Here is a 27545-nt window from a genome sequence, read left to right on the forward strand (position 1 = left end):
AGGAAAAAGGAGAAAAGGAAAAAAATGAAAATCAACCTTCCTGCTGTGTCTGCATCACCCCTGGCTGCCTCAGCCCCAGCAGGGCACAGGAGGGGGCCAGGCTGGAGACTGGATGAGAAATTTGGGGCTCTTCGTGAGGGCCACCAAACCCTTCCACCTCTGTAGCCCTGCAATAGACCCTTGTCCCCCAAACTTCCAAGGATTTGCAGAGTTAAATGTGCCAGCAAAGCCTCCCAGCCCATGGAGGGAGTGAGCAGCCACTGGACAGTGACTCCTAGGGGCAAAGCAAAGCTCAGGAAAGGTTTGTAAAATGTCTTTTTTCATTCTTTTGGAAGCCTCTGCCCCTCTGGAACAGTCTTTCCTCACTTTGCAAATCAAGGCTGTCTCACCCCCTCATCTCAAAGTATCTTTGAAGCACTCCAGAGCACTCTGTACAAGCCAAAGGTTTATTTGTTTCATAAACAAGTCAAAATTATATTCATGGAAAACAGGTAAATGGACAAAAGGAAAACACAGCACTGAACACTATAGAGCACTGACATGTAGAGGTGCAGCTCCCTCCCTCGTGCGATGCCCTCCCTCCCCAGGCCCCCCAAAATTTTGCTTGAAAAGCCTAATACAGAGGTCCAAAATCTGATTCAGCTTCAACAAGATAATACAGGTCACAGTATTGAATCATAAAGGTAACGACAAGAGAGGAACTGCCTCAGAAAGGGGGAGAGGTAAAAGAGTTCCCCCATCTCTTTCCTTTCTTCCTTTTTTCCTTAAAATTTCAAACAAAGGTTAAGGAGGAGAGCAGGGGAAAATCCATGGAAATAAACACTTTTTCACTCCTATATATATATATATATGTATATGTATATACATATATATATATAAAGCAGGATTCTCAGTGAACACAAAATTCTATAAAACTACCATTGATCTGTGTAGGTTTTCTCCCCCCATCTTTTTTTTTTTTCTTTTTAAAAGTTGCTTTAAAAAGGATAAAAAGTGCACAGACACCCTTATAAGGCACAAACAGATCTTCTGTACAAATCATATATCATTGGACTGTTTAAAAAAAATAGCAATACGAATACTAACAATGAAATCTGTAAGAGGCTACTTTTTCCTGGAAATCTTTTTTTTTTTTTCTTTTTTTTTCTTTTTTTTTTCTTTGAGGCCTATTTCGGAAAATTCCTGTTGCTCTTGGATAGGCAGGGCCACAGGTCCACTGCTCTCCCATCCCTCTTGGTTCCTTGCTGGCCTCACTGGGTGCTGCCCCTTCTTACAAACTGGTTTTGGCTGCTACAGCAAAAATTCAGCCTCTGCAAAGTGTCCTGAACAGCTCCTGGGGTGGGTTCAGTGTTTCTCCTTGCTGGCTTAAAAATACAAAACAGAGCTACACCAAAACAACCCCAGCCAGGCTGCACCCACCCTGCTGATGGACCCTGAGGTGGCACCAAGGGCACCCCTGGAGCTGGGACAGCACCCTGGGCATGGCCCAGCCCTGCTCCAGGCTGGGCATTCCAACAGCTCTCCTTGAATTCCTCCCCAGGGAAAGGCTTCCCACGGCTGGCAGTGCCCAGGTAGGGGCTGGCACACCTGGCACTGCTGTGCCCACTGCCCACAGCTGGACCTGGATCTGCCAGCGTGGGGCTGGGACATCCCTGGGAGTGCAGAGCCTGTGCTCCCTGGGGTGGAGGACAGCTGGGAGGTCCAGAACAGCTCCAGGTGCAGGGAACGTGCCCTGGCTGCTCCTCAAGGAAGGTGGGAGTGAAAGGTGCAGTGGCTCTGCTGAGGGTGGTGGCACAGCCAGTGGCACCAAAAAGGTCTCCAAAAAGGGCTCTGCAAAGCTGTTGGGCCCTCGTGCAGGGCCATGGCTGAGAGGTCACAACAGCCTCTCCTGAAACACTCAATAAAAATGTTCATCAGCACTCCAAGGGAAAAGCAAAAGGCTTCTGGGTGCCCTGTGAGCACAGCCCGCTGAAGGAGGAGGGTGGCAGGGCTGGCACAGGGCTGGCACAGGGCTGGCACAGGCCAGTACCAAACCCAGCTCTCCTGGCACAGCCAAGCCCCCGCGTGGGCAGCAGCACCAGGCACCAACAGCCTTGGAGGAGAGAGGGAACAGCCAGACATCCCTCAGGCTCCCTCTGTGCCCAGAAGCTCTAAAATGTACAGGAGTTATTATTCCATTTTTTCCCTTTTCCAGACTAAAATGGTAATTGCACCTTTCTGAAAAGCTGTTCTTGTGCACTTGGCAGCACATGGTCACAGAGCTGCAGGGACACAGCTCCTCTCATCCTCCCATTTCCATCATTTTCCCTCTTTAAGAGCCTGAAGCAGCTGGAAACTGGCCAGGCTGGGGCTGAAGGACAGGATGGGGCTGTGCAATGGGCAAAGGACAGAGACTGGAGCAGCAGGGAGGAGGATGCTGAGCTCCTCACACCAGCCCTGGTACTGAACAATCAGGTGCTGTCTCAGCTGACATTACACCCAAAACCCATTTACCTTTGAGTTCCCACCATCTAATTCAGCCTCAGCGCCTTTTTCTTTCCTCCTCAGTAAAGCCAAGTGAGATAGTCCCTGTTTTTCTCAGCAAGGTCTCAGGTACAGTTGAGACCCAGCGTGCAGGCAGCTGGGAGCTGTGCTGGGAAAGAAAGAACAGGTAAAATCAGCAAATACAGTCCCCAGAAATAAAGGTGAGCCTGATGGGACTGGGTCAGAAATGAATTTCTCACCAAAGCCTCCAAAAAATCCCCATGGTGGGGTGGGAGGAAGGCTGAGCCCTGCCATGGCACTGGCTGCAGGGGAAGGTCTAGCACAGGTGACAGTCAGGACAGGTAACACAGCAGCTGTGCCACCTCCAGGAGGGCAGAGCAAAGTGCAGGGCTGTGTGCCTGCAGGTGACAAAGCCACCACTGTAGTGTGCCCATCCACACACCCCTGTCACCCACAGGCTGCATTTATGGCTTCAGAAGGCAGCAGGGCCGTGCCCGAGGTGCCCCTCACAGCTCCCTGCAGCCCCGTCACTGCAGGGGCTCTGTGTGGGCTCATGCTCCTCACTGCTACCCCATGGCTCTCAGACTCCATGGCCAGAAGTCCCTGTTCTGCCTCAGAAAGAAAAATCTGCATTATCTAACCCAGACCAGCTCCTCTATGCCCCCATGAGCCTGTTCATGGGGACAGAACCCCAATAAGTGACAACCTGGCTGTGCCACTATTTGGCCTGAGCTGGTTCTCCTTACATGACATTTCCAGATCATTTCTGTCCACTTTGAACCCTCCTGCTGGGCTTTATCCCATTTTCACTCCACCACAGCACAAGCCCCTGGCAGCAGCCCAGAGCTGTGGGGTTTTAGGGTCGAGAAGCCCAGTGGCACCTGGCACTGCCCAGTGGCACCTGGCACTGCCCAAGTGACAACCTCCCCATCTGAACCCACAGCACAGCGAGCCTCCCCCGCAGTGGGAGGAGAGAAAAAAGAGCCTTTGCAGGGGAAATTTCTCATTTGCAGCTGGCTGGGGTCTCGGGCCCCACACGATCCTCAGCTTTGCTCCCTGAATTGTGCCCTAGCAGTCAAATAAGGAAACACAGATAACAGAGCCACTGGATAACGACTGACCAGCACGAGAACCCAGAAGCAGGGACGGAAAGGCGTGGGTTGCTAGCGGCGTTCCCCCTTCCCGCAGCCCCTACGGACGGTAAATTTTAATCACATCTTTGATCACCCGTCGGCAAATGGGGCAGCAGGCGTTGAGCTGCTTCTTCAGCTTAAGACCACAGGTGTTGCAGAGGCACATGTGTCCGCAGGTGTAGATGACCGTGTCCACCTCGCTGTCAAAGCACACGGTGCACTCCCCGTTCTTGCTGCTCGATGGCTCCGGAGGGGAGAAGACAGGAGAGATGGGGGGGCTCAAAGGGGAGCTGGGGGCAGTCACTGCAAGAGAGAAGGGGGGAATGAGGTTGGTTGGTCAGCTGGGATGGGGCAAAGCTGACACTGTGTGAAGTTTTCTGGATCACCTAAGAGGTTGGGGGAGAATAGGGCTAGGGAGATGAGTAGGGAAAGTATTAGTACAAATCCTAGAATGTCTTTAATGGTACAGGATGGGTGGAAGGGGATTTTGTCACAGTCTGAGGGGATGCCTAGTGGGTTATTTGAGCCTGTTTTGTGAGGAAGGTGAGATGGACGAGTGTCAGGCCTATGATGACGAATGGGAGGAGGAAATGGAGGGCAAAGAATGAAGTTAGTGTCAGGTTATCGACAGAGAACCCGCCTCGGGCTCATTCACACTTAAGGCACGTTTTAAGGCTGTCCTTAGTTGTTGCCTGGTTCTTTGGCCAAATGAATCCCAGTGTATTCCAACCTGCAGCAGTCCCAGCTCTGTGCAGAGCCTGTTATCCCTTTCCTACACACGGGGTAGGTGCAATATCCACACATTTTCTGAACACTTGTAGGGATGGTGATTGCACCACTTCCCTGGGCTGCTTGTTCAATACCTGATCACCCTTTCCATAAGAGATTATTCCTTATATTTAAATTAAACCACTCCTAGTGCAATCAGATGCTGTTTCCTCCCATCCTGTCCTGTTCCCTGGCAGCACAGCCCGACCTCCCTAGCTGTCCCCTCCTGTCAGGGCGTTGTTCAGAGCCAGAAGGGTCCCCCTGAGCCTCCTTTTCTCCAGGCTGAGCCCCTTTCCCAGCTCCATTCCCTTCCCTGGACACACCCCAGCCCCTCCATGTCTTTCTCATCTCGAGTGACCCAGAACTGGACACAAGGTTCGAGGTGCAGCAATGCCAGCACAGGGGACAGTCCCTGCCCTGCTCCTGCTGCCACACTGGGGCTGATACAACCAATGCACAGCCCTTCTCCAGGCCAAGAAACCTTTCCAGCACGGGGTTTTCTTCCCATTCCTTCTGTTGGCCTGGCAGGAAGGGTACCCCCTGTGGCTGAGGGCTGGCTGTCCTTACCCAGCGAGGACTCGGAGGCTGATGAGGACCTGTTGACGCTGAAGGCCATGTCTGAGTCGCTGTCGTACTGGGAGCCACCAGGAGATCCTGAGGGAGACACCGTCCCTGGGCTGGACTGCACCGTGCCTGGGAACACAGGAGAGAGCTGAGCCCACAGAGGGACCCCCCCAAACCCGGCCAAAGCCCTCAGCCTGCTGAGCTGCCCCCGCCCCACCTGCACAGCGACTTCAGGGTGAGTCCTGAGTCAATGCTGCCCCTTGGTAACAGCACAGGGCGAGATTCTGGATGGGAGCCCAGGGTCTGGACCTCACTATGCCTTTGTATGATGCCTGTTCAGCTTCAGAGAGGCAAGCACCAGATTATCCAATATTTGCCTTTCCACTGCCCTACGGTCCCACTCTCCCCAGCAGCAGTGGGCTCCAGCTGTGGCTGTCACACTGTCATCTGGGAAAAGCCATTGCTTTGGATGAAGAAAACCTGCTTTACAAAGGCATTAACATCTGCTATTCTGATTGAATCCTTAACAGAAGGAGAGGAAAAAGGCTGGAACTGGTCACCAGCAATGGATCAGAAATGCCAGCTGATCCCTGAGCTGCGGCACTGCTTCAGGAGCAATTACTGCCCATGCTTAAACCAGAGCTGTGCCCATAAAAATCACCATCCTTACCAAGGCAGAAGTTTAATACCTGTGGGCTGGAATAGGGAGTTTATAAAGAATCCCTTCTATAAACAAACCCATTGAAAAACACTGTTTCCCCCACAACTACCCCTGTTTATAAAGAATCCCTTCTAAAAACAAACCTACTGAAAAACGGCTGCCCCCCACAACCATCCCTATTTATAAAGAATCCCTTCTAAAAACAAACCCACTGAAAAACAGCTGCCCCCCACAGTCATCCCTGCCTTCTTGCCTGCAGCTTGTTTTATCTCTCAAGCCTCACTCTTTCCTGGGGGAATCACAGAGGCTGCACACATCTCTGTGACAGGCACCATGCTTTGTCACTCGTTTGCCAACACAGGTAGCTGCATCCTCCCATCAGTGAGCACTGAGTGCAAACCCAGAGCTCTGCTTCTGGCCCAGGAACCTTCCCCAGCCAGGTGCTCCGTTGGCTGCACTTACCCAGGATTTTGAGCTGGTTGATCACACCGTGGATGGTAAAAAACACCCAGAGGGACTGTGAGGTGTCCACACACATGAGCATGCCCCGGCTGGCCCCGTTGACCCCGTGGTGCACCTCTCCGTTGGGCAGGACCATGAAGCTGAGGATGTCACCACTGTTGAGCACTGGGAAGGCCCTGTAAACCACCCAGTACTCCTTACGGTCCAGGAGAAAATCCGGATCCGCCGGGAGCTCGTTTGTCCGCAAAGTGCTCGGATCACACGAGGTGATGCCGAACGAGAGGGCCCCGTAGTAGGGCAGCCCCAGGTGTCCAACTTCCACAAAGAGGCTCTCCCCGATGTGCAAAGGCCGGTCAGAAAACACCAAAGTCCTATTGCTCTCCTGCCAGTTGGTGCAGGCCACCATCCTGTCCTGGGAGAAGGTGATGTCGGGGCCGCGGGTGGGGTGGAAGCGCAGGTCGGTGTCCAGGAAGGCCGGGACTCCCTGCGCGTGCTGCCGCCGGCCGGGGCAGCAGGGGATGATGTGGTTGTCAGTCCCAAGCCCTGGCACCCGGCTTAGGTTCAGGTTTGCAATTTTGGCCACCACTTGGTTGTTCTCAAGCTCGTTGTTGTTGAAGTTGGCCGAGTCGTGGTTGCTCTGGGGAAGGCAGGTGCTGAGCCGGGCGGTGCTGAGCCGGGCGGTGGTCATGGTCTCTGCAAACATGCTGTCTGTGAGAGAAACCCAGGCACAGAGGCTTTAGTCAAGAGAAAACCGCCTGCTTTTATGCTTACAGTTGTTATTGCAGCCTACAGACTCCATAAGGGAAAATCGGCCACGGGTCAACCACTAACGAACAGCCCCTGGTGCAAAATCACGCGTGGAGCAGGCAGAGTGGCTGCATCTGGCAGCAGCCAGGAAAAACCAAGTGTTCCAAAGTACCTGTGTGATCTGGGAGCTCCCTGCACTGGGAAATGGGGAAAAGCAGTAAGCCAGCGTGCTCCTACAGCTTTCTGAGCAGAGGGATCTGATAGCTCTAAAAAAAAAAATCTCAATATTTTGTTGTCCCAAGATCTTGTGCAAGACAGGTGCACAAGTGAGGAACTCAAGGATGAATGGATATTCTTTCCACACTCCTTGTCATTGCCTTGCACAGGTGTGTCCCAGAGAGGTCATTTCAAGCCTCATGTCTCAGGGGTGTTCACAGCCCTGCAGAGGTTTTGAATGGAGAACTTGTCACAAAAGCTACTTCCTGCAGGTGTTAGAAAGCTTTTACAGCAGAAGGTTGTTTTCCCTTTTCACAGCAAAGGGAAAGTCAGGATGTTGATCCTTAATTAATTTCCCAGGTTTCCACTTGAGCCAGGCCAGGCTTGGGGGTGATGTAAAGGTGTGGGAAAGTTTGGGAGTGTTCTCTCCTCTACCTCTAACCCTGCTGGGGCAGCCTGGACACTTCAGTCTGGAAGGTTTCATGCACTGAGCAAAGTCAGAGGATGTGGAATTTAAGAGTCTGTGTGATTAACTCCTGGTCTTCACAGAGATGGAGAGGGGTAAAGCAGCCCAGCATCAACACTGCCTTCTACTTGGAGGACAGAACCCCCAGGCTTTTGGCAAAAAAAGGAAAAACACCCAAATCCACCCAGCAGCTGCAAAGCAGAACCTGCCTCACTCAGAAGCCCAGGAAGGAGAGGCCACTGGGGTGGGCTGATGGCTGGAGCAGCTCCTTCTCAGCCAGCACAGCTTGTGTGGCAAGAAATGGTCCCGCAGAGGGGTCAGACACATCCAAACTTCATGATGGATGTCCCATCCCTGGAAGTGCTCAAGGTCAGGTTAGACAGGGCTTGAAACAGCCTGGGATAGTGGAAGATGTCCCTGCCCATGGTAAGGGGTTGGAATGAGATGATCTCCAAAATCCCTTGCAGCCCAAACCATTCTGTGATTCATGATCCTGAAAGACACATTTTATGCCTCAGAACTGGATTTCACAATTTTCTCAATTCACAATATTTTGTGAGGATGAGGCAGAGACAAGCAGATCCTCAAGCAAGGAATTCAGGTCCCCTGGTGCCCCAGGTGGCCCTGATTCCTGGGGCAGTGTGGGGGGTTTGGTATTTTAATAAAGAAAACCTCCCAGCAGAGTACAGGTGCTCTCAGCCTGAGTCTTTCACTGGGAACTCTTGGATGCTGCAGGCAGGACTTAGGTGGGGAGCAGAAAGAAGCTGCATTTTATTTTTCAAACTCCAATTTAATGAGGAGAAAGAAGAGCTCTGGTGAAGCAGTTGCTGCCTTGGCCAATACAGCAAACATTCCTTCTCCTCTGTGACGAGCACCAGAGGCTGGAGTGTGTCACAACTGCAATTACAGGACAAGCTGCTGGTGAGGTTTAATTACACATTGGAGGCACAGCAGACAGGGGAAAGCGTTGTTTATGTGTGGCCTTCTCGCCTGTAAAATAATTGGCACTGTTCAGAAGGATGTGTGATGGAGCTGCCTGCCCTCTGGACTCACCATTCCACAGCTCATCCCTGGTGCCTGCTCCATGCCAGGCTGGCAGCACCATCCCCTGGGGCAGGTGCAGCTGCCTTGGGCTGTTAAAGCTCCATCAGCTCCGAGGAGCCTCTGGCAAAGGGCAACTCTCTTGGATTTTAAAAGTGTTCCCTGTGGTGCAGCCCAGTTCAAACACTCCATCTAACGCTGAATTAATTAGAAATTTCAATGCTGTAAAAGCCTCAAAAGGAAAATCATTCCATGGCCATCAGCCGGGCTTGCTAATGGGAACAGATTCATCCCATCTTGCAGCCCTCCCTAAGGAAGAGGCTGTAAACCAGCCAGACTCCAGCTGATTCCAGGGCTCTGAGTGATGTGCCTGTGCCAGGGAAGGGTCACAGTGCCAACACAGCCCCTCAAACTGCCAGCCTGGGTGGGACCACGGCCAAGAGCAGAGAGAGGGGCTGGGGAAGGGCTCCAGGAGACTCTTGGGCAATTACTCATAGTTTTCCAATGGACTGGCAGTAATTGGTAGCTGGGAAAGAACAGACTAAGTCACAACTGGTCCTTTTTGTCTCCTCAATCCTTGGGACCTTGCTCTGTGTTTTTTCATGCCAAAGCAGCACATCCAGCTCAGCAGCTCATCCTTGCTCCATGTTTTTCCATGCCAAAGCAGCACATCCAGCTCAGGGAAAGCTGAGTGGAATTACAGGTAAGGATTTCCATTTATCCCTTCCCATAATGTGCAGCCTTAGGACTTTTCATCACTACCATCTCTGGAATATATTGCTACTGCTAGCAGAGGAAAAATGATTAATTGGCGGTTCAAAACCAACAGCAAATTAATTTTCTTAAGTGTCCCATAGAAACACTCACACAGATCATGCAACAGAAAGAGCAAGCAGAAGAGCAGCCCAGAGGCCACAAAGACACACTCACCTAGAATTTGCACTTCGTGGGTAATTCCATAGACGTCTATGAGCGCCCAAAGAGGCCCGGAAACTTTAATACCACAGTGAAACAAGATGGGCTCCTCGTCGTTAATACTGTAGAAGACTCTGCCGTGCCGGTCCACCCAGAAGGCCAAGATATTGTCCCTGACCGCAAACCTCTCGGGCAGAGCCTTGGCCCAGTAGCCGGGCCGGGTGACGAGGTCGGGGCAGGCGTACTTTGGTATCTCCTCGGAGCTCATCTGCGAGGGGTCGTGGATGGTGAAGCCGAAGCGCAGCGCCCCGCTCCAGCCGTGGTGCACGGCCACCAGCTTGAGGCGCACCTTCTCGTAGAGGTGGATGGGCCGGTTGGTGAAGGTGACGCCGTTGCAGAAGCTGTTCCTGCGCGTGGCGCGGCGCGAGTGCGCGTCCAGCCGCACGTTCTTGCCCTTGGCCTGCGAGTGGAAGCGCGGCGGCTCCGCCAGCGCCAGCACCGAGCGCCGCTCATGGCTGCTGCTGTTGGGCAGGCTGTAGTAGGGACGGCTGGACACCGAGCGCGCCTGGTGGCTCGTGTCTGCAAAGGGACAAAGGACAGATGTCAGCGAGGATTGGTGCAGCTGGGTGGGATTTGCAGCGCTCTGGCAAGAGATGGAGTGTCACGGGATCTGACAGAATTCACAGAATCTCACAGAATCACGGAATCTGAACCTCAGAGAATCTCACAGAATCACACAAAATTCACAGAACCAGAATCTCACACAGAATCACATAGAATGACCAGGTTGGAAGAGACCTTCGAGATCATCCAGTCCAACCCATCCCCAACACCTCAAACAAACCCTGGCACCCAGTGCCACATCCAGGCTGTGTTAAACACACCCAGGGATGGTGACTCCACCACCACCCTGGGCAGAACATTCCAGAACTTTATCACCCTTTCTGTAAAAAAATTTTTCCTAATATCCAACCTGTATTTCCCTTGGTGCAGCTTGAGGCTGTGTCCTCTGTTTCTGTCAGTTCCTGGAGAAAGAGACCAACCCCATCTGACCACAGGCACCTTTCAGGGAGTTGTAGGGAGTGATAACATCACCTCTGAGTCTACTTTTCTCCAAACAAAACACTCCCAGCTCCCTCAGTCATTCCTTATAGTGCTTGTGTTCCAAGCCCCTCAATATTTCACCTTCACACAGCATGCTTAGCCACAATCTGCTCTTTGCTGTCCCAGTTTGGCCCTCAGCTTTCTGCAAAAATGTGTCAAGCAAGGTTAGGCAGCTTCCCTGCAAAGCTGGAGAGGAAGGAACGTCCTTTGTTCCCATCAGATGCTTCCTATGGCCCTCAGAAAAGCCCAACATCTGCAGCTCCAAGTTTCCTCCTTGCAGAGCACGTGCTGTTCAACTCACATGGTGGCCAGAGACAGGAGCTCTGAGGTTTGTGGCTGCTAAAAATCACAGATGCTCAAGGTCAGCATGGGTTTTAGGAGATTTTTGTGGGACGTGCAGCCACCAGCTCCTGGGTGCCCTGATTTTGTAATGATGAACAGGAACTTTTGACCAGCACAAATACTCCAAGACATTCAGCAGCTGGAGCACCTCTGCAACACCAGACTGTTCCTCCTAAACCTTCAACCGAGCCCCTGGCTCAGATATCAGATGCAACTGGCACATCCAGGAACATTTCATCCTTGCCTTTACCCAGAAGCTCCCATTTGAGCTCAAAGCACTTTATAACTGATGATTGTTTTCAGCTTCACAGCACCGCAGATGGCACAGAAATCCTGCCATCCTCCTTTTACAGATGGGAGAAGGAGAATTGATGGGTGAGATCTTGCAGCATTTAAAGTCAACAGCAATTCTGAGACTGACTTCAAGAAAAGCAGATTTGGGACCTAAAGTGAGTTTCACACAGCCATGAAGCAGAAATGAAAAATAGCTCAAGTTTGAATCTTAAACCTTAGCTAGAAGCTCCCTGAGGTGGAGACAATGTCTTGTGCATATCCCTGAGCACATGGGGACTTGCTCCAGGTCCTGGGCTCCCACCACCACCATGGTGTTCTAGAAAATTTGGTCTCCCCATTCCCCACCCACTCCACCTCTCCTCCCGTCTCTGCACCTGGCTTTGTAGATGTTTAAAGCAAAAATGGAACACATCCTGAATGCCCAAAGCCATCCTGTTAAATATAAAACCCCATCACATACTCACAATTATTCTGAACACTTTTTTGCCATGCTTGAAGCTTTAGCAGCCACCTGCCTGGTCCTTCCTTCAGGCTGCTCCCTCCCTGTGTGCAACCCCAGGCTGTGCTTCGTGACAAGGGAAGGATTTTCTGTCTGTTGGAAAAAACCCACCAGAAGATCCTGAGAGCTCAGCTGGGTGACCTGGCAGGAGGGCTGCAGTGGTGGCAGCTTTGCTTTGGAGGCAAAACCAGAGCAGACAGGGCAGTGAGAGGCTGGAACCTGCACTAAGGCACTGAGCAAAGAGAAGAGAGGTTGCAGCAAGATCTGAGCACAGGATTAGCCCTTGAAATCAGGCACCTGGAACAGGAGTCAAAGGGCTATGAAGGCAAAAAAGCTCCTGTTTGCAGTAAGATATAAATAACAATCAATAGGTGTTTTGTCTCTTGGTTTGTCCTGCACGTGACAGTCGCTGTGCAATGGTTAATCCTGTCAAACAGCAGTAGAAATTAATACATCCTTGCTGTCAGCCAGTGAGGGGAGGGTGCCAGTTCCATGCTAGGGCTGTGAAATGAGCCCTGGAGCAGATGGGGAAGGGAAAATCCTCCCCAGGTGCTCAATCCCCCTGCCCAGCACAGCACCTCTGCCCCAGCAGCACAGCAGGGTTCCCCAGAAAGGGACATTTCTTTCTGTATTTCCAGGAGAAATCTCATTCCTTGCCTGCTGAAGAGCTGAAATGCAGCAATGGCTGCTCCCAGCACAGCCCACCCGTGCTCATGTGGGTGCTGCTCCATGTGTGTGTGCCTGTCAGCACTCCTGACAACAGAGCTGCTGCCAAGGGAGCGGGGTCTGGGGGCTCCAGGCAGGGACCCAGCCAGCACAGGGCAGGGTGGAGCCTCTCCCGGCCTTGTCCCCCATCACAGCACCCCATTTTCCATGAGCATTCACACAGCCTTTGTGCCCTTCAGGTGGGACCTGGGTGCAGCAGGGCTGGGATGGATCCCAAGGGGCTCCTGAGGGATGGGGTGGGCTCTGTGCCACCTCACACCCTGCCTGGCTGTGCAGAGAAACCCTCATTTTGACAACCCCGCTGCTGGTGCAAGTGCCATGGCCTCAACACCCCACATTGGCCAGCAGGAGGAAGGAGGGAAGACAGGTTTTGTTCTCCTCTCTGCTATCCCCAAATTCCCCTTTCCCAATCCCACTGCAGCACCAGCCTTCCTCCCACAGCCCCCTGATGGAGAAGAGGCTCCTGCCAGGGATGTGATGCCCTGGCACTGCTCCCAGGCAGGTTCTTCTCCTGCCCCTCTCAGAGGGCACAGAGGACCAAGGTGGCAGTGCCAGTGCCACCACACGAGTGACAGGACAGCGAGGACACTGGCACCCACTTCAAACACAGCTTTGGGTCCACCCTACCAGAGGGGGATTCGGGGTCAGGATTTGGCACTTTTTGTTTTGTTTGTTTTGTTTTTAAAAAACAGGAAAGCATATTGTGGCTGAACAATAGGAAACGCTGGGACGGAAATGAAGGGATAATTTATTTATAACGCTGTCCCCCCTTCACATGAACACCTGCCTGTGGAATAAAGCCTGCCACCACCCGAGGCAGGCAGGCAGAGCTTTCCCAGTGAAACCCTTCTGGGGCTGAGCTGGGCCATGTGCTTTACTCATTAGGTGCTGACGGGGACTCCAAGCCCAACAGGATGTTTGTGCCTTTCAATTGTGCCTTTCAATTGCCGTAATTTGCAGCTCGGCTTCCACACTTTGGCTCGGTTTATTCCCTCTGCTATCGCCCCAGAGCCTCTCCTCTCCCAGCTGTGCATTCCCACCCTAAAATGGGATGACACAGCCAAGCTCGTGGCACAAGTGCCACCCTGCCCAGGGTGCCTGACAGGCACTGAAGAGCTACGCCAACTCTTTTCTTTAAGCTGTGAGATTCCTACAACTCTTGGGAGCAAGTAATTTCTTCTCTTTCTGCCTCACTTCCCTGTCTAAAAGAGAGTAACACCATTCCTCCACCTCATGGACAGCTAAAAGGATGGAAAAAATGTAAAATTCTCAAACACTTCAACCCCTAAGCCTGGCTGCATCACCACAGGGGACACAAACCCACTGAGGGATGCCTTGAGCTTCCATCCTTCTTTTTATTCCAGTTCTCCATTTTTCATCCCCACTCTCACCAGTTTCAAACATGACACTCACAGCACATCCCTCAAACATAAAAGGCAGGAAAATGGAAGGAAAAGCTGAAGTGAAGGGTGAGGAATGGTCTGAGGCTCCTCGCTGAAGGATAAACCCTTTTGGCAAGGCAGCATTTCCATCCATATCCTTGTGGTGTCAGATGACACTGAGGCAGATTTGGGTTCTGGGGGCCCGTGCTCTCATCTGAAGCTTCACCTGCTTTCCAAAAGGCCAGCACACTCATTCCAGAGGTTATGCTGACCTTTGGAGAGGTATTTTAACAGACATGCACTTTGCATTTCAAAAAGGTACAGCAGGCAGACCCTGGACAAATTCCACATATTTATCATGGTTCCAGTTCTAAAAATAAACATTTTTTTTCACCCATTTGTTTGCAGTGGCACTGTAACCCCACTGACAGCAGCAGACAGAATTCAGCTCCAGAGCCCTGTCTGAGGCTGCTGCTCTGCCTGGGGCGTGGGATGGAGGAGGCTGCTCAGCTGGGGAGTGACCTCGAGCCAGATCCATCCTGCCTTCACTTGCCCTGACAAGCCAGGCAGGAATGATACCCCTAAAATGGGGGAGAAGGGAATAATGCTGAAGGAGAGCAGAGCTACAGCGAGAGCAGCCTGACAGAAGGAGGAGGAGGAGGAGGAGGAGAGCGCTGCGTCCTCGTGCGTCACCGGTAAATCCATGGTCGGCACCAGAGACATTCCCCAGCTCCCACAACCCGCTCCTGAGGGCCTTTCCCAAGTAAACCCATGACAGAAGACCCACAGGAGCCCAAGGAGCAGTTTGGTGCCAAACAGGGCTGTGCAGTGGACACAGAGAGGGAAAATTACTGGGACCATCCAGAGCTGGCAGCAGACATGGCTTATGCTGAGGGAGCATGGTCTGCCCTTGGTCAGAGAAAGGCTGGGAGCTTCAGAGAAAGGCTGAAGGGTTCAGAGAAAGGCTGAAAGGTTCAGAGGAGAGGCTGAAAATCTCCTGAGAGGCAGCAGCATGCAGCCTGAAATCCATCTCTGGAGCCTTGTGCCCGGTGAAAGGGAATCCACCAAACACACCCACGGCTTATCTTTATGGGCTCTGCTTTATCTACAGCTCTGAACCTCCTCCTATCCCAGCAGATACTCAGGTGGTTGCTGCTGCTGCTGCACATTGAACAGGGTGTCTGCAGACAGGGGCAGGTGGAGTTTGCTTTGTGACAGGAAAACCACAAGAGGTGGGGACACCAAGGGTGAGTTCACGGCATGACGGCGAACGGTGGGAACAATCCCAGTCAATCCCAGTGTGCTCCAGTCCAAGCACATCTCAAAGTCCTCACCCACTGGTGCCTTGAGAAGGCTGAGCTGGAGCAGAGACCAGACAGAGCTAAAGAATAAAGCAGGGATTTATGGAAAGGATCTCCTCCATGGATGCACCTTGGGCAGCACCAGAGCCCAGCCAGGGCTGCACCCAAGATGAACCAAAATGGCCCCAAAATGCACGGCCGGGCACGGGCTCTGTCCCTGGGATCAGCTCTGCTCCATTTGCACCTTGCAGTTCATTGTCCCATTCCAGCTTTAGCCCAGGCAGTCCCACCCTGCTTGTTTTTCTCTCTGCAGCCCACGGTGTTTGTGCTCCTGGGCTGAGATTTGGGTCATTTGTCCTTGGTGCCCAGCTGGAGCAGGAATTGTTTTGTCTCCCTGCTCTGTGATCAGAGCTCACCAACCCCTGATGTGAAGCCCAGACCCACACACTAAAGCAGCAGCACAGAATGTGAAAAACAGAAAAGCCAAACCTGAGGCATGAGCACAGCATCTGCACTGCTGGAGCCACTGGGAGGCTGGAGGAGGCAGGGGAGGCTGTTACTGCACACACCAAACATCCCCAGCAGCACAAACAGGATTCTGCTCCGACACGATCTTATCTTCTGAGGACAAGAGATACAAATCTGCTCACATATAAATTTAGTGAGCTGTCTAGACATTTCTTTCTTTTTTTTTTTTTTTTTTTTTAATACAGAGAATGTGTCAGGGAGCTCTGTGGGAAGCACTGGGGTGGCCTATTCCACGCTCAGCGGTGTGGCTTTGAAAAGCTGGGCTACCAAATCCAACAAAAAAAATCTGCCTCATTTCTGAATATCCTGCTGGCTCAAACACTGGAAAATTCAATTAATAAACTCCCCTGCGTAAATTCTTATGGTTTGCACGACCAGTCTGGAGGCCTGTTCTGATGTAATGTCTTCTAACCTGAAAGAAACTTCCGGAGAATTCAGAAAAGGTTCATTTGCAAGAGAGTGACACAGAAATTGAGGTGTTAAGGGGACACTGAAGAGCCTGTGACGAATTACAGGAAATGTGAAAATTTTGAAGAAAGGCTTGTGAAGGAGGGGAAGAGAAAAGACAGACAAAAGTCACTTTTTCATTAAAAGAAGCTGTGTTGTGGCACTGAGGTAACTCTCAATGCACATATCTCATGGATATACATCATTTCTCATTGCAGAACAGTTCAGAAAAATCCCTGGCAGGGAACAGGGATTGACTTTAGCTCACAAAATCAAGTTGTGCTTGTCTCCACAAGAAAACCCTCTAATGCTTCAAATCAAACATTTTAGGGAGGATTTTTTTTTTTAAATACTAAAATCAATGTGTTTTTTTTTTACAGGCACAAGGTAATGACATATTCATTCTGGACTTCTAGATGTAGCTCCATGAAAACAAAGAGGTATTTGCCAATAGCCTTAGTCAAAATCCTTTAGCTCTGATCCTTTTTCTCAAACCAGCAAAGGCAACTCCAGCAGGACCTTGCAGTAATTCCCAGCTTGTTCCACCTCCTGTCTCTCCCTGTATTTTCCAGGCTGCTCCACCTCCTGTGTGTCCTCAGAGCTCCTCCATTGCTGCTCCTTTCAACTTAAACCCTTTTCTTGCAGTGAGGAGCTCACACCAAAGCTCAGCCACATCCCATAAAAAATGGGTAGCCTGAAAAGAAAGCCAAGACCAAGCCTTAACTCTCCTGGTTATCCCAAAATCTCCTCACAGCAGCAGAATTGAAACCAGAAGATGGGGAAGTGCAGCTGAAACTCTGACATGTCCCTCCCAGGAACCACCAGCTGGCTCAGGGCAGAAAATAAACCATGACAGAATCTCTGCTCCAAGGATGGAAAGTGCTGATGGCAAATCCTCCACAACCTAGAAGAGCCCCAGAAGCTGAGGAGAGCCTGGCAGGAATATTCTATTCTCATATATATATTTATATTATATTATATTATATTATATTATATTATATTATATTATATTATATTATATTATATTATATTATATTATATTATATTATATTATATTATATTTATAGTATTATATATCATCATATTTGTTAGATGTATCTAATATATTATTATATATTAAATACTTTACTATAATAATAAAATATTATTAAATGATATAATATTATTCTATTATATAATATTATATTTATTATATGAATTAATATAATCTAATATGATGTAATGTAATGTAAGAATTATATATAAAATTATATAAATTTAGAATGATATATATGATATAATGTAATATTCTATATGTAATGTAATGTAATGTAATGTAATAATATAATGTAATGTAATGTAATGTAATGTAATGTAATGTAATATAATATAATATAATATAATATAATATCTAAATTTATTTATTTATTTATTTATTTATTATCATATTCTTCTCCTTGGCTTTGCTTTTGGTGGTAGAAGAAATAAAATATGCCGCAAGCAAAGCCAGTGCATGACTTGGATGGAGAAGCATTTCCAGAGCAAAGTGAGGAGCCCTGAGCTAAACCAATACTGATGGATCAGGCTGTAAAAGCAAGGGATGCTCCCCAAAAATAAAACTCCTGCTGGGTCTGCAAGGATGGGAACATCCACCCACCCACACTCACCTCTGCCTCTCTCCTGTTGTGCCTCTCTCTGGGCACGCAGGAATTTTGCTGCGAAGTTGGCCCCATCTTTATTACAGGCTTTTAGTCCTCCTGCATATAAATAGCACTCAGTATACACAGAAGCCAGCGATTAAGCACTGGAAAAAAAAAAATCTCCTCTTCCCTGTATTATTAGGGAATCTGGGTCAATGAGTCTGCAACTGGAGTAAGAAATTCTTAGAGCTGGTTAATGAGAGACAGAGCGGGCGGGATGGAGGACAGGCAGGGTTCGTGCCATAATCCTGCTGAAGCCCTGCAGTGCCAGCGATGAAAGCAGCTGTGTGACGGATGAGGAGCCCTGCAAAGGGCACAGCTCCTCCTGGGCTGCTCCAGGCCTCGACACCCAGCTCTGGCTCCTGTGGCTCCCAAAGCCACACAGCGCCCAGACACGGCAGGGCTTTGGGACCCATCCTGCAAAACTCGCTGGAACTTTTGGCTACTGGCTCAAGATAAAAACATCCTGTCAGAAATGATCAGTCAGCCGCTCCCACTGCAGCTCTGAGTGGGGATTTTTGGGCTGTGCTCTCACTAATCAGCTGCATGTGCGACACACACGAGTTCCTACACCAGCAAAGCAAACCCCTGGCCCTGACTTGATGTATTATGGGTCTGCAGAATTGTTACCTTCTTTAGAAAGTGGAGCTTAGCTCAGGGAGAGCAGAGGTCTGCTCAGCTCACTTTATCTTCTCTGAGTCCATCACAGAGTTTTGGGAGGTGACCAAAAGCAGGGAGCAGTGAGCAGCTGACAGTTCTTAAAGCAACTCCACAAATGGTTTCTGAGGAATGCTAGGTTGGAAATGATCATCCCTAGGTTGGAAGACTGAATATTTTCCAAATCTAAATGCTTGGTGATTGTCAGTCAGGGATTAAAACATTTACTTCTGTGATTTATTGGTTTTGTTGTTTTCTAGAAACAGGCAATGTGCATCAGAAAGCAAAGAGAGCATTAAAATATGCAACACTTGAGGATGGAAAGACTGGTCTGGGAGGAGTGATCACAGCTGGAGACCGCAGGATGGGAAGAGAGGAGCAGAGATGTGAACAAAACCCTCTTGTTCTCTGGGGTGGCTGGGCTCTGCTTAGATTTACTAATTTCATACAGAAATAATGTACTAATTTCATAGGTCCAAGGTGAGAGTACAGACCCAGCCTAAGAGCAACCCAAGGGACCCCAAAAAGCTCCTGTGTCAGGGAGTGCTGCTCAAGGCCACCCCATGACTCTCTGAGACCCATCCTGCCCCTGGCTGGTCCCTCTGCACAGCAAAGACCACAGAATATTCCTCACAGATCAAAAACCTGCCTTGGTCTCCTTGCCCCCAGTTCCTCCCCATTCATTTCTCACTTCCAAGACAACTCCTGCCCCACAGAGAACAAAAACAGCTCAGGTTTTCAGAGCAACACATTGGTCCAAAAGCTTCATTCTGGTGCTCTCCTACTCCAGTCAGGACTGGGATTTGTTGAGGAGTTACAAGACCTTGTGCCTGCCATAATCACTGACATTGAAACGGTCCATGCCCGCAGGCTCCTCCTGCTGCCAGAGCAGCACGCAAGGACCATTAATGCAAATAAAGTCCCTGTTTCCATTGAGCCTTTTCTCCTGGCCAGCTGCACCAAGTCATCTGCTCCAGGGATTTATAAATAGTGACCATGTCATTCCAAAGTTAATGGCCGTTAATGAAATTGAAGGATGGCATGCGTTCATTCCCTTTGAGCATCCTCGGAGCTGCGGTCCCGCTCCATGCCATGCTTTCAATGCAGCGCTCATGGAAAGAGCCCTGGGACTCAGCACATCCTTCCCACAGCCCATCCATGTGTTCCTCTGCACAGGAACACAAAGAGGGAAATAATTTTGTTGTCTCCCTGATGCAGGAAACCCACCCATCCCCTACAGACAGGCACTGCACCACGAGGGCAGCTTGTGACACAGGGAAAATTAAAAAAAAAAAAAAGATTTAAGAGCGATAGTGGCAATTGAGCTTCACTTTCCATGCATTGTTCTCTGAAAATCCCCTAAAAGCTGTGTTTACCTTATCTCCATCCCTCTGGGTTTGGGCTGTACACAATCCACAGCCCTCCCCACCTCCCCAAAGCATGTTTGGAGCAAGGCCAGGCCATGAGCTGTGCTGGCATGACTCAGGTGGGTGTGTGAGGCTCCAGCCAGGAGCTGCGATTTCCACACTCCCTGAAAACACCAAAATCTCCCCCCTGAGCACAGCAATCCTCCAGGGCTGGGGAGGAAGAAAAGCTGTGATGATGATGAGTACCTGGGCTGGTGAAGGTGTCCCCTTCATGGCAGGGGTTGGAATGGGGTTATCTTTAGGTCTCTTCCAACCCAAACCATTCTGGGATTCTGTGAAGGGTGAGATCAGCACCTGGAGAGATGCTGCAGGTGCAGGAAGGAGAGCCTGGCCATTCATTCCACCTTCAACTTTTCCATTAAAAAACTCTCAAGAAAAAAGGAACAAATCTGCTCTTTTTCTTTGCTTCCTCACTTTTACAGAAATTTCTCTTGTCTTTATCTCTCTTCACAGTGCTTTTTAAGAGTCCCTTCTTCTTTTCTCCTCCTAATTACAAGTTCTCTACACTCCAAAGAATTCACTTGAAAAGAAAAATAACAGTGGAGCTATTCCAGTCCAAACAGGGATGGATAACCTGAGAGCCATCAGATTTAACAGTGCCACCCAGAGAGGGCTTCAGATCTGCCCTGAGAGCCAAAAACCCCAGGAAAAGGGGGGAAAAGGCCTCTAAGAAGGTGTTCTTCCCAGCAAATCCCTCTTCCAGCATTTTCTAACTGTGTCCACAGCTCCTTTTCTATTTACACACAATTTAAACAGTGATCTGGCAGCAGGAGGGGAGAATACTTGGGGAGGAATGCATGGCTGAGGAAGCTAAATAAAGCAGTGGCCAGCTCCTCAATCATCCTATATTTTATATATACAAAGGCTGTGATCCCACTAAGCTTTTCCAAAACAATATGTAAAGAATCCAAAACAGGGCAAAACAAGGGTAATAACTGGTTATGATTAAACCAGGGGCACAGCAGAGCTCTGCTCCTCTGCCAGGCTGGTTTCCCTGGGACAGTGGCACTGGTGGCACTGGTGGCACTGGGAGCTCTCTGGGGCTGCACTGGTGGGCTGCTGCCTCAAGCCAGCCCTGTCCCAGCAGGGAGATTTCAAGGAAATTCAATCTGGCCAAACTCTCTTTTTGTGATGACCTCACTCAACTCGTGCACAGTCCAACCTGCACAATAACATCACATTTTTTGTTGGCTGTTTTAGTAAATATTCAGACAAACGAGCTGGGGCTTTTTTTTTCTAAATACTCCAGAAACAAATTTAAAAAAAAATAAAGGGAAAAAGAAAAAAGCAAGGAAAAAAAAAAAGAGTAGCATTCTGGTCCAGAAACACAGGAAAACATCCCACTAAAAAAAGATGCATCCCTCTTTTCCTTAGCTGAGGTTTTTAAAAATGCAGATTTCTCTGCTAAGCTGTGAAGGCAATCTGAGAGGCAGGTGGTTGTGCAACACTTGGCTGCTGCATGGCTCAGCTCTGAGATCCTTTTCCATGATATTTGCAGGAATTAATAAGAGGAAACAAGACCCACTTCAAGACATTAAACTGTCCAAACAAAAAAAATAAATAAATACAGTCATACCATTACCGGACACACCATGACCTCAGCCCCCTTCCTTCATCTCAAATGTCTTCAATTATTTCAACACAAGAAGGATTTCAGCAAGAGAGGTTTATTTTTAAGCCTCTGTGTCAACCTTAATTCCAGTGGGGTTTGAACCCAGCACACCTAAATCAACATCAGCATTTTTCTCCCTTTATTCTTTCTGTCTTTGTGGTATCACAGCCAAAATATGATAGAGGCAGGTGAACCAAAAACAATCTGGAGATGAGACACAATTCCTTGCGTTGTTGAAAAGCCAGAAAATGATGAAAACAAGTTTTTTTTTTGTTCCCTGCCCCAAATGAAAGAATCCTTGGGGTGAAGGTGTGAATTATAGAGCAAACAGCACTGCAATGGCCAGGTCCAGGCAGCACCAAGCCCTAATTTACACCCTGTTTTCTCACTTTTTTAATGTGGAATTTGGGCCGTTGTTCAGCAGAACTCCTTTGGTCAATACCTTCCAAACAGTTCACCACAGAGCTGCCAGTTGTTGTTATTGTTACAGCTGTATTTTGGGGTTTTTTGTATTTTTCATTGGTCATTTCTACCTCTAAACCCCAGTGCACAGTCCAGCAGCACTCCTTGGTAACTGTGGAATTGGGAATATTAGAAATCCCACATGAAACAAAAAAACAGCTGCTAAACCCTCCCATTTCCACCCAGATGTCTCTTGTTGCAATTAACAGAATCAAACTAATTCAGAGCCATTCACTGCCCTTGTTTGGACTCACTTGGAAAAACACACCTATAAATCACATCTGAAAAGCTGCAAAGAGAGAAGGAATTTGTTCCTCTTTGGCCAGTTCTTTTTGTTCCTTTTTTTGGTAGAACAAACTTTTACTACCAAACACAAAGTGCACAATTATGTGCTGACAGCTCACAGCCTCTGTGGTTCTGGCCACAATAAAACACAACTCCACACTGTCCCTCCAGTTCTTCGAAATTCAGGACACCCAGAAGCTCCCATTTGCATCATCTTGCTGGGAATCTGAGCTGGAAAAGGGATTTCAAATGTCCAGGGAGCCTGAAGTTACCAAAACGGAGCCACAGCAGGGATTTCCCTGGTCCCAAATCCATCAGACACTGAAATGCAGGAATATGGGCACAGAAAGGGGAATGCAGGAATGGGCACAGAAAGGGGAAATGGGGACATAAAGGGGAAATGAAGGAATGGGCACAGAAAAGGGAAATGCAGAAATGGGGAGAGAAAGGGGAAATGAAGGAATATGGGCACAGAAAGGGGAAATACAGGAATGAGGACAGAAAAGGGAAATGTGGGAATATGGGCACAGAAAGGGGAAATACAGGAATGAGGACAGAAAGGGGAAATGCAGGAATGAGCACAGAAAGGGGAAATGGAGAAATAGGGACAGAAAGGGGAAATGCAGGAATATGGGCACAGAAAAGGGAAATGAAGAAATTGGGACAGAAAGGGGAAATGGGGAAATTGGGACAGAAAGGGGAAATGAAGGAATATGGGCACAGAAAGGGAAATGCAGGAATGGGGACAGAAAGGGGAAATGCAGGAATATGGGCACAGAAAGGGGAAATGAAGGAATATGGGCACAGAAAGGGAAATGCAGGAATGGGGACAGAAAGGGGAGATGAAAGAATATGGGAATATGGAATATGCACAGAAACATCCTCAGCACTGCCCCACCCAACATTTCAAGGAAAGCAGGACTGCTCCACATGTCCAAGAGAAGGAGGCAGGGGGAAAGCATGGTCACAATCCATGGGCACACAGGGAAAGCTTCTCCCTCCTCCTGGGGCTTGGCCACACCATTAATCTCATCTCCAAGGAAAATCTGAGCCAGTGGTTGAGAGCTGCTTGACGTGGTTTGGAGAGGATTCCTCCAGCCTGCCCATAGACTCTGGTATTTACAGGAGGGCAGTTAATTTCCACGGGGCTGTAAACATTGACTAAATAGGAATGCATACAAAAAGAGGCCTTGAAAAGAGTTTGGTTTCAAATGAGAAGTGGTGTTGACCTCTCAGGGAGGAATGTCCCTCTGCCCTCTGCTTGGAGATGGTCAGCTGAGTGCTCCACGAGGGTGGGAGAAACCAGGAGCTCGCCCAGGGTAGCCAGGAAGGAAATTCTTATCTTTGTTTTGCTTCTCAAAGTAGCTTTTAATATTTCTAAGAGCAAGAGGCATTTTGAAAGAAACACAACCCCTCGAAACATAACTCTGAAAAGGGGCTCCTTCTGAATCAAAATAAATTTTGAAGAAGAAAAATGTGAACACACTCTTATTAAGTGCTAAACTCCAGCTGTTCCACACAGGGCTGGCAAGGCAGGGAGAAATAATTCACAAATCATTTTATTAATTAACCATCAGAGCGTCCTTGTGAGCTGATGGGAGACCCCCCACAAAAGGGAAATAATCTGCGTTGCTATTAAAAATCTGCCCTGGAAACCATCAGATTGAGGGAGGAAAGGACCATTTTAACCAATTCATTAATTATGAATATTAAAGAAATCAAGCTTTGAAGCTCAGTTCATAACGACTCAAACTTCCACTTTTGTTCTGCTTGGGAAGATCCAACTCTCCAGACAGCATCTGTCAATCTGATCATTATGTGGTTAAATGAGGGAGAAAAAAATGTGTTCTCTCTCACCTGCAAAAGCTATCTGAGCCTTGAAAATTTAATTTGAGTTTTCCCTTCTAGATTTGACTGGTCAAGTTAAACTAGAAAGATTATTCATGGAAAAGCAACCGCAGTTGGTTACTAGGATACAAAAAATCACTTAGTATGTTCCTCCAATGAATAATCCCAAGCAGAACACACACAAATTCAATAAATTATGAATTTCTCGTTCTCTCTTACATAAACATTGGGGTTGCAGAGGCATTTCTTGGAAGCCTTTAATATAAATTCATCTCTTAATGACTGTGCTCTAGCAAAACAAACAGAGGGGATGGCTGAGCCCTGCAGGTGAGCTGCATCCTTTGTCTAGACATGGAAGTTGTGGCAGCAGGCAGGGTGCCCAGGGCCAGCAGATCCCTGCCTGTCACATCTCAGAGCAGATTCTGGAATTTGGCAGGCTCACAGGCCCTGGCACAGCGGGTGACGTCAGCAGCAGACTAAGCTAATTTGGAAGAAGGCAATTCTTATTCCAGAAAAAAAAAAAAAATAAAATAAAATAAAAAAATCCTCCTTCCTGCACAATTCCACGGATCTGAGAGGTCTTACATAAAGCACTTGTCAGATGTCTGAAGGCACGAGGCACAGTTTAGGCTGGAGAAGATCTCTTGAGATTATTGAGGAAGGCAGGGAGAAGTTTTCCTGCATCCATCTGAGCCCCCAGCCCAGCACAGGGTGGGGAAAGCACCCTGGAGTCAGACAGAGCCTGCCCTGAGCCACTCTGGCATCCCTGGGAGCAGCCCTGGGCTCAGGAGGCTCATTTTGGTCATTGAACAGAGTTTGGGTTTGTGGGTCTGGGGTTGTGCATGGGGCTGTGGGGTCAATTCCCATCCCTTCCAAAACCCCTGGATAACAGGGATTACAAAACCCAGGATAACAGGGAATACAAGCCTCAGGATTACAATCCTCAGGATAACAGAGATGCCAATCCCCAAGGTAACAGGGATTACAGTGCCCAGGACAACAGGGATTACAAAACACAGGATAACAGGGAATACAATCCCCAGGATTACAATCCCCAGGATAACAGGGATTACAAAACCCAGGATAACAGGGAATACAATCCCCAGGATTACAATCCCCAGGATAACAGGGGTTACAGTCCCCAGGACAACAGGGATTACAGTTCCCAGGGTAACAGGGATTACAGTCCCCAGGATTACAATCCCCAAGCACAAACCCTGCTCCATACTCAGGTATTTGAAGCCATGCTACAGGGCCTCAGATCACTTTATATAAATTTAGATTTCCTTGAAACTGAGCCTTGTGGAGCTCCTGTCCTCCTCACCCTGTGCCTTTGATGGCATCGGCAGCTTGAGCTGCTCTGTGCAGCCAAATCACGCGGTAATTGCTGTTTAAACCCCACAAATTGCTGTTTAAACCTGTTTAAACAGATCAGGTGCCCGGTAATTGCTGTTCAAACCCCACAAATCCGGTGTCCCGGGTGGGGATCTGCCTTGCACCCTGCAGAGGACACCTCCACCCCAGGAGAGAGCACCAGAACACCTGGGGTTCTGAAACACCCGCCAGGGGAAGATGCTCTTTATCTCTACGAGCAACAGCCACTTAGCAAATGATTTCTGTTTTCGTTCTTGGAAACCCTTTCACTTGGCAGGACAAAATAACCCAGAGGTTTTGCAGGTGTCCTGAGGAAAGGGCCAGAAGAGCCCCTGAAGAGGTCACAAGGGGACACAGCTTTTTGCCAGGATTATCAAACCCACCCTTAGCCCTGGTAGTGCAGTTCTACTCATTCCATGCCTAGCTGATGAATAACAAATAAAAATAACCTGTTCTTTAAGATCTCCAGTGATAGAACTATTCTTATTTATTGTATTCCACCAAGGCTTTGCATCGGTGCTAACCTGCCTGGCTGCATTCTGGAGAGCATTTGCTGAAAATTCCTGGTCCTGTCTTCTCCCCAAAATTCACTGCAGCTTCTTAAGAGAATTTTAGCCACCCTCAGGACCCTACACCAGGCAGATCTTGAGAAGAGTTTTGTGTTCCCAGGGAAAAAAAAAGCTCCATCCAACTGTGTCAAGTTTAAGACCCCAAGAAAGAGCAATTTTCCCTCATTAGGAATTATGCTTTCAAGCTGAGGAGATAACTTCTGAACTGCACTCCATAAATTCCAGAAGACATCAAGCTGAGCAGCTGGTGTCCCAGTGAGAGCAGAGCAGATAACGGGCTCAGGAAAGCTGTGCCACAGTGCCAGTTATCTCTGAGCAGAGCAAGATAAACCTGAATGAAATTATTTCATTTGTGCTGCCAAATGGGATATTCTATCTTTCATCTTTGGCTTCTCCAGGCAGGGCCTGGAGGATTCAATGTTTGAGTTATAGAGGAGAGCAAAAATCAAAAATCTTTATTCCCTGGCATTTGGAAACCTGATGGAAAACTTTTGCTCCAGGGAATTCTTTCCTGACTGATTGTTTTCTCTGTGCTGCCACACAGCCAACAAAAACCAGAGCTTTACTTTTATGTGTCTATTTATTTCTCCCACATAACCATTAGACATTTTCCTATCAGGAGTGCAATCACAGGAAAATGGTTAAAATAGGAGAATTCTTAAAGCACAGAATTATCATTATTATGTAAAAATCCACAGTAAAACCGGCAAAGTTCAAAACCTGTTACGTGCAATTATCCAGCCAACAACCACAAACACAACTCCATCCATCCTTCTCCCCTCAAAGCATCAGCAGCTCTTAAAAAAATCTAAATGTGATTTCCCAGCTGCACTGGGAAGGCTTTGCAGTGCAGTTAGATGGTTTTGTCTTTAAGGAATCTTCCTGTGCAATTGAAGCAATAAATCATTTTTTATCTTCTGATTTGGTTTCCTGACAGCAAAAGGGTGCAAAAAAAAAAAGGAAAAAAAAAAGGGAAAAAAGACGTGGTTTTGTTGGAAAGGGGGGAGGATTGGGGTCAGATCCTCTCAGCAGGAGCTGCTCCATTGCCAGAGGTCTGAAAGAACCCAGGGAGAAAAAACCTGCAGGGTGGAAAGCAAGCCCTGCTTACACAAAGCCGAGGAGGAGATCTCCCTGCACACAGAGGGGAAAACAAATTAACAAGCAAGAAATCACTTTCTCCTCCCTCCCTCCTCCCCAAAGCCCCAGCCCAAGTGCTCAGACACCAGGAATTCATGTTCCAGGACTCAGTAATTGAGACAGCAGGGCATCCAGGTCTGCAGGGAAAAGCTGGCACGGGTAAGGTGAAATAAAGCTCGTGCTCTTTATCATACACAGGGAAAAGAAACACAGCCATCACCAAGATAGGGAAGAACGCTGAGTAAACAGCATCTCCTTCCACCCTAAACGTCCTGCCATGGGCACAGATCTTATCTGAGGGAGCCTGGGGAGGGCCTGTCCCTGCTGGTGCCTCTGGGCAAAGAGCTGGGATGGGGAGGAGAAGGGGTAGAACCTCACTGAGGGCACCAAAACACCTCTGTCCCCTCCAGGACAC

General features: G+C 48.8%; 1 protein-coding gene across 1 annotated transcript in view; it reads right to left on the reverse strand.

The window, feature by feature from the left end:
• Nucleotides 1-440: 440 nt before the first annotated feature.
• NEURL1B (neuralized E3 ubiquitin protein ligase 1B) overlaps nucleotides 441-27545 on the reverse strand; it is a 33678-nt gene continuing 6573 nt past the window's right edge. Inside the window, exons 2-5 of the mRNA XM_058034938.1 lie at nucleotides 9473-10036; nucleotides 6073-6780; nucleotides 4953-5078; nucleotides 441-3920 (exon numbers count right to left, since the gene is read on the reverse strand). Coding sequence (XP_057890921.1) covers nucleotides 3676-3920; nucleotides 4953-5078; nucleotides 6073-6780; nucleotides 9473-10036 — 1643 coding nt within the window. The 3' untranslated portion in view covers nucleotides 441-3675. The remainder of the gene's footprint in view (nucleotides 3921-4952; nucleotides 5079-6072; nucleotides 6781-9472; nucleotides 10037-27545) is intronic.

The sequence above is a fragment of the Melospiza georgiana genome, chromosome 15, assembly GCF_028018845.1.
Source record: "Melospiza georgiana isolate bMelGeo1 chromosome 15, bMelGeo1.pri, whole genome shotgun sequence".
Classification (NCBI taxonomy): Eukaryota; Metazoa; Chordata; class Aves; order Passeriformes; family Passerellidae; genus Melospiza; species Melospiza georgiana.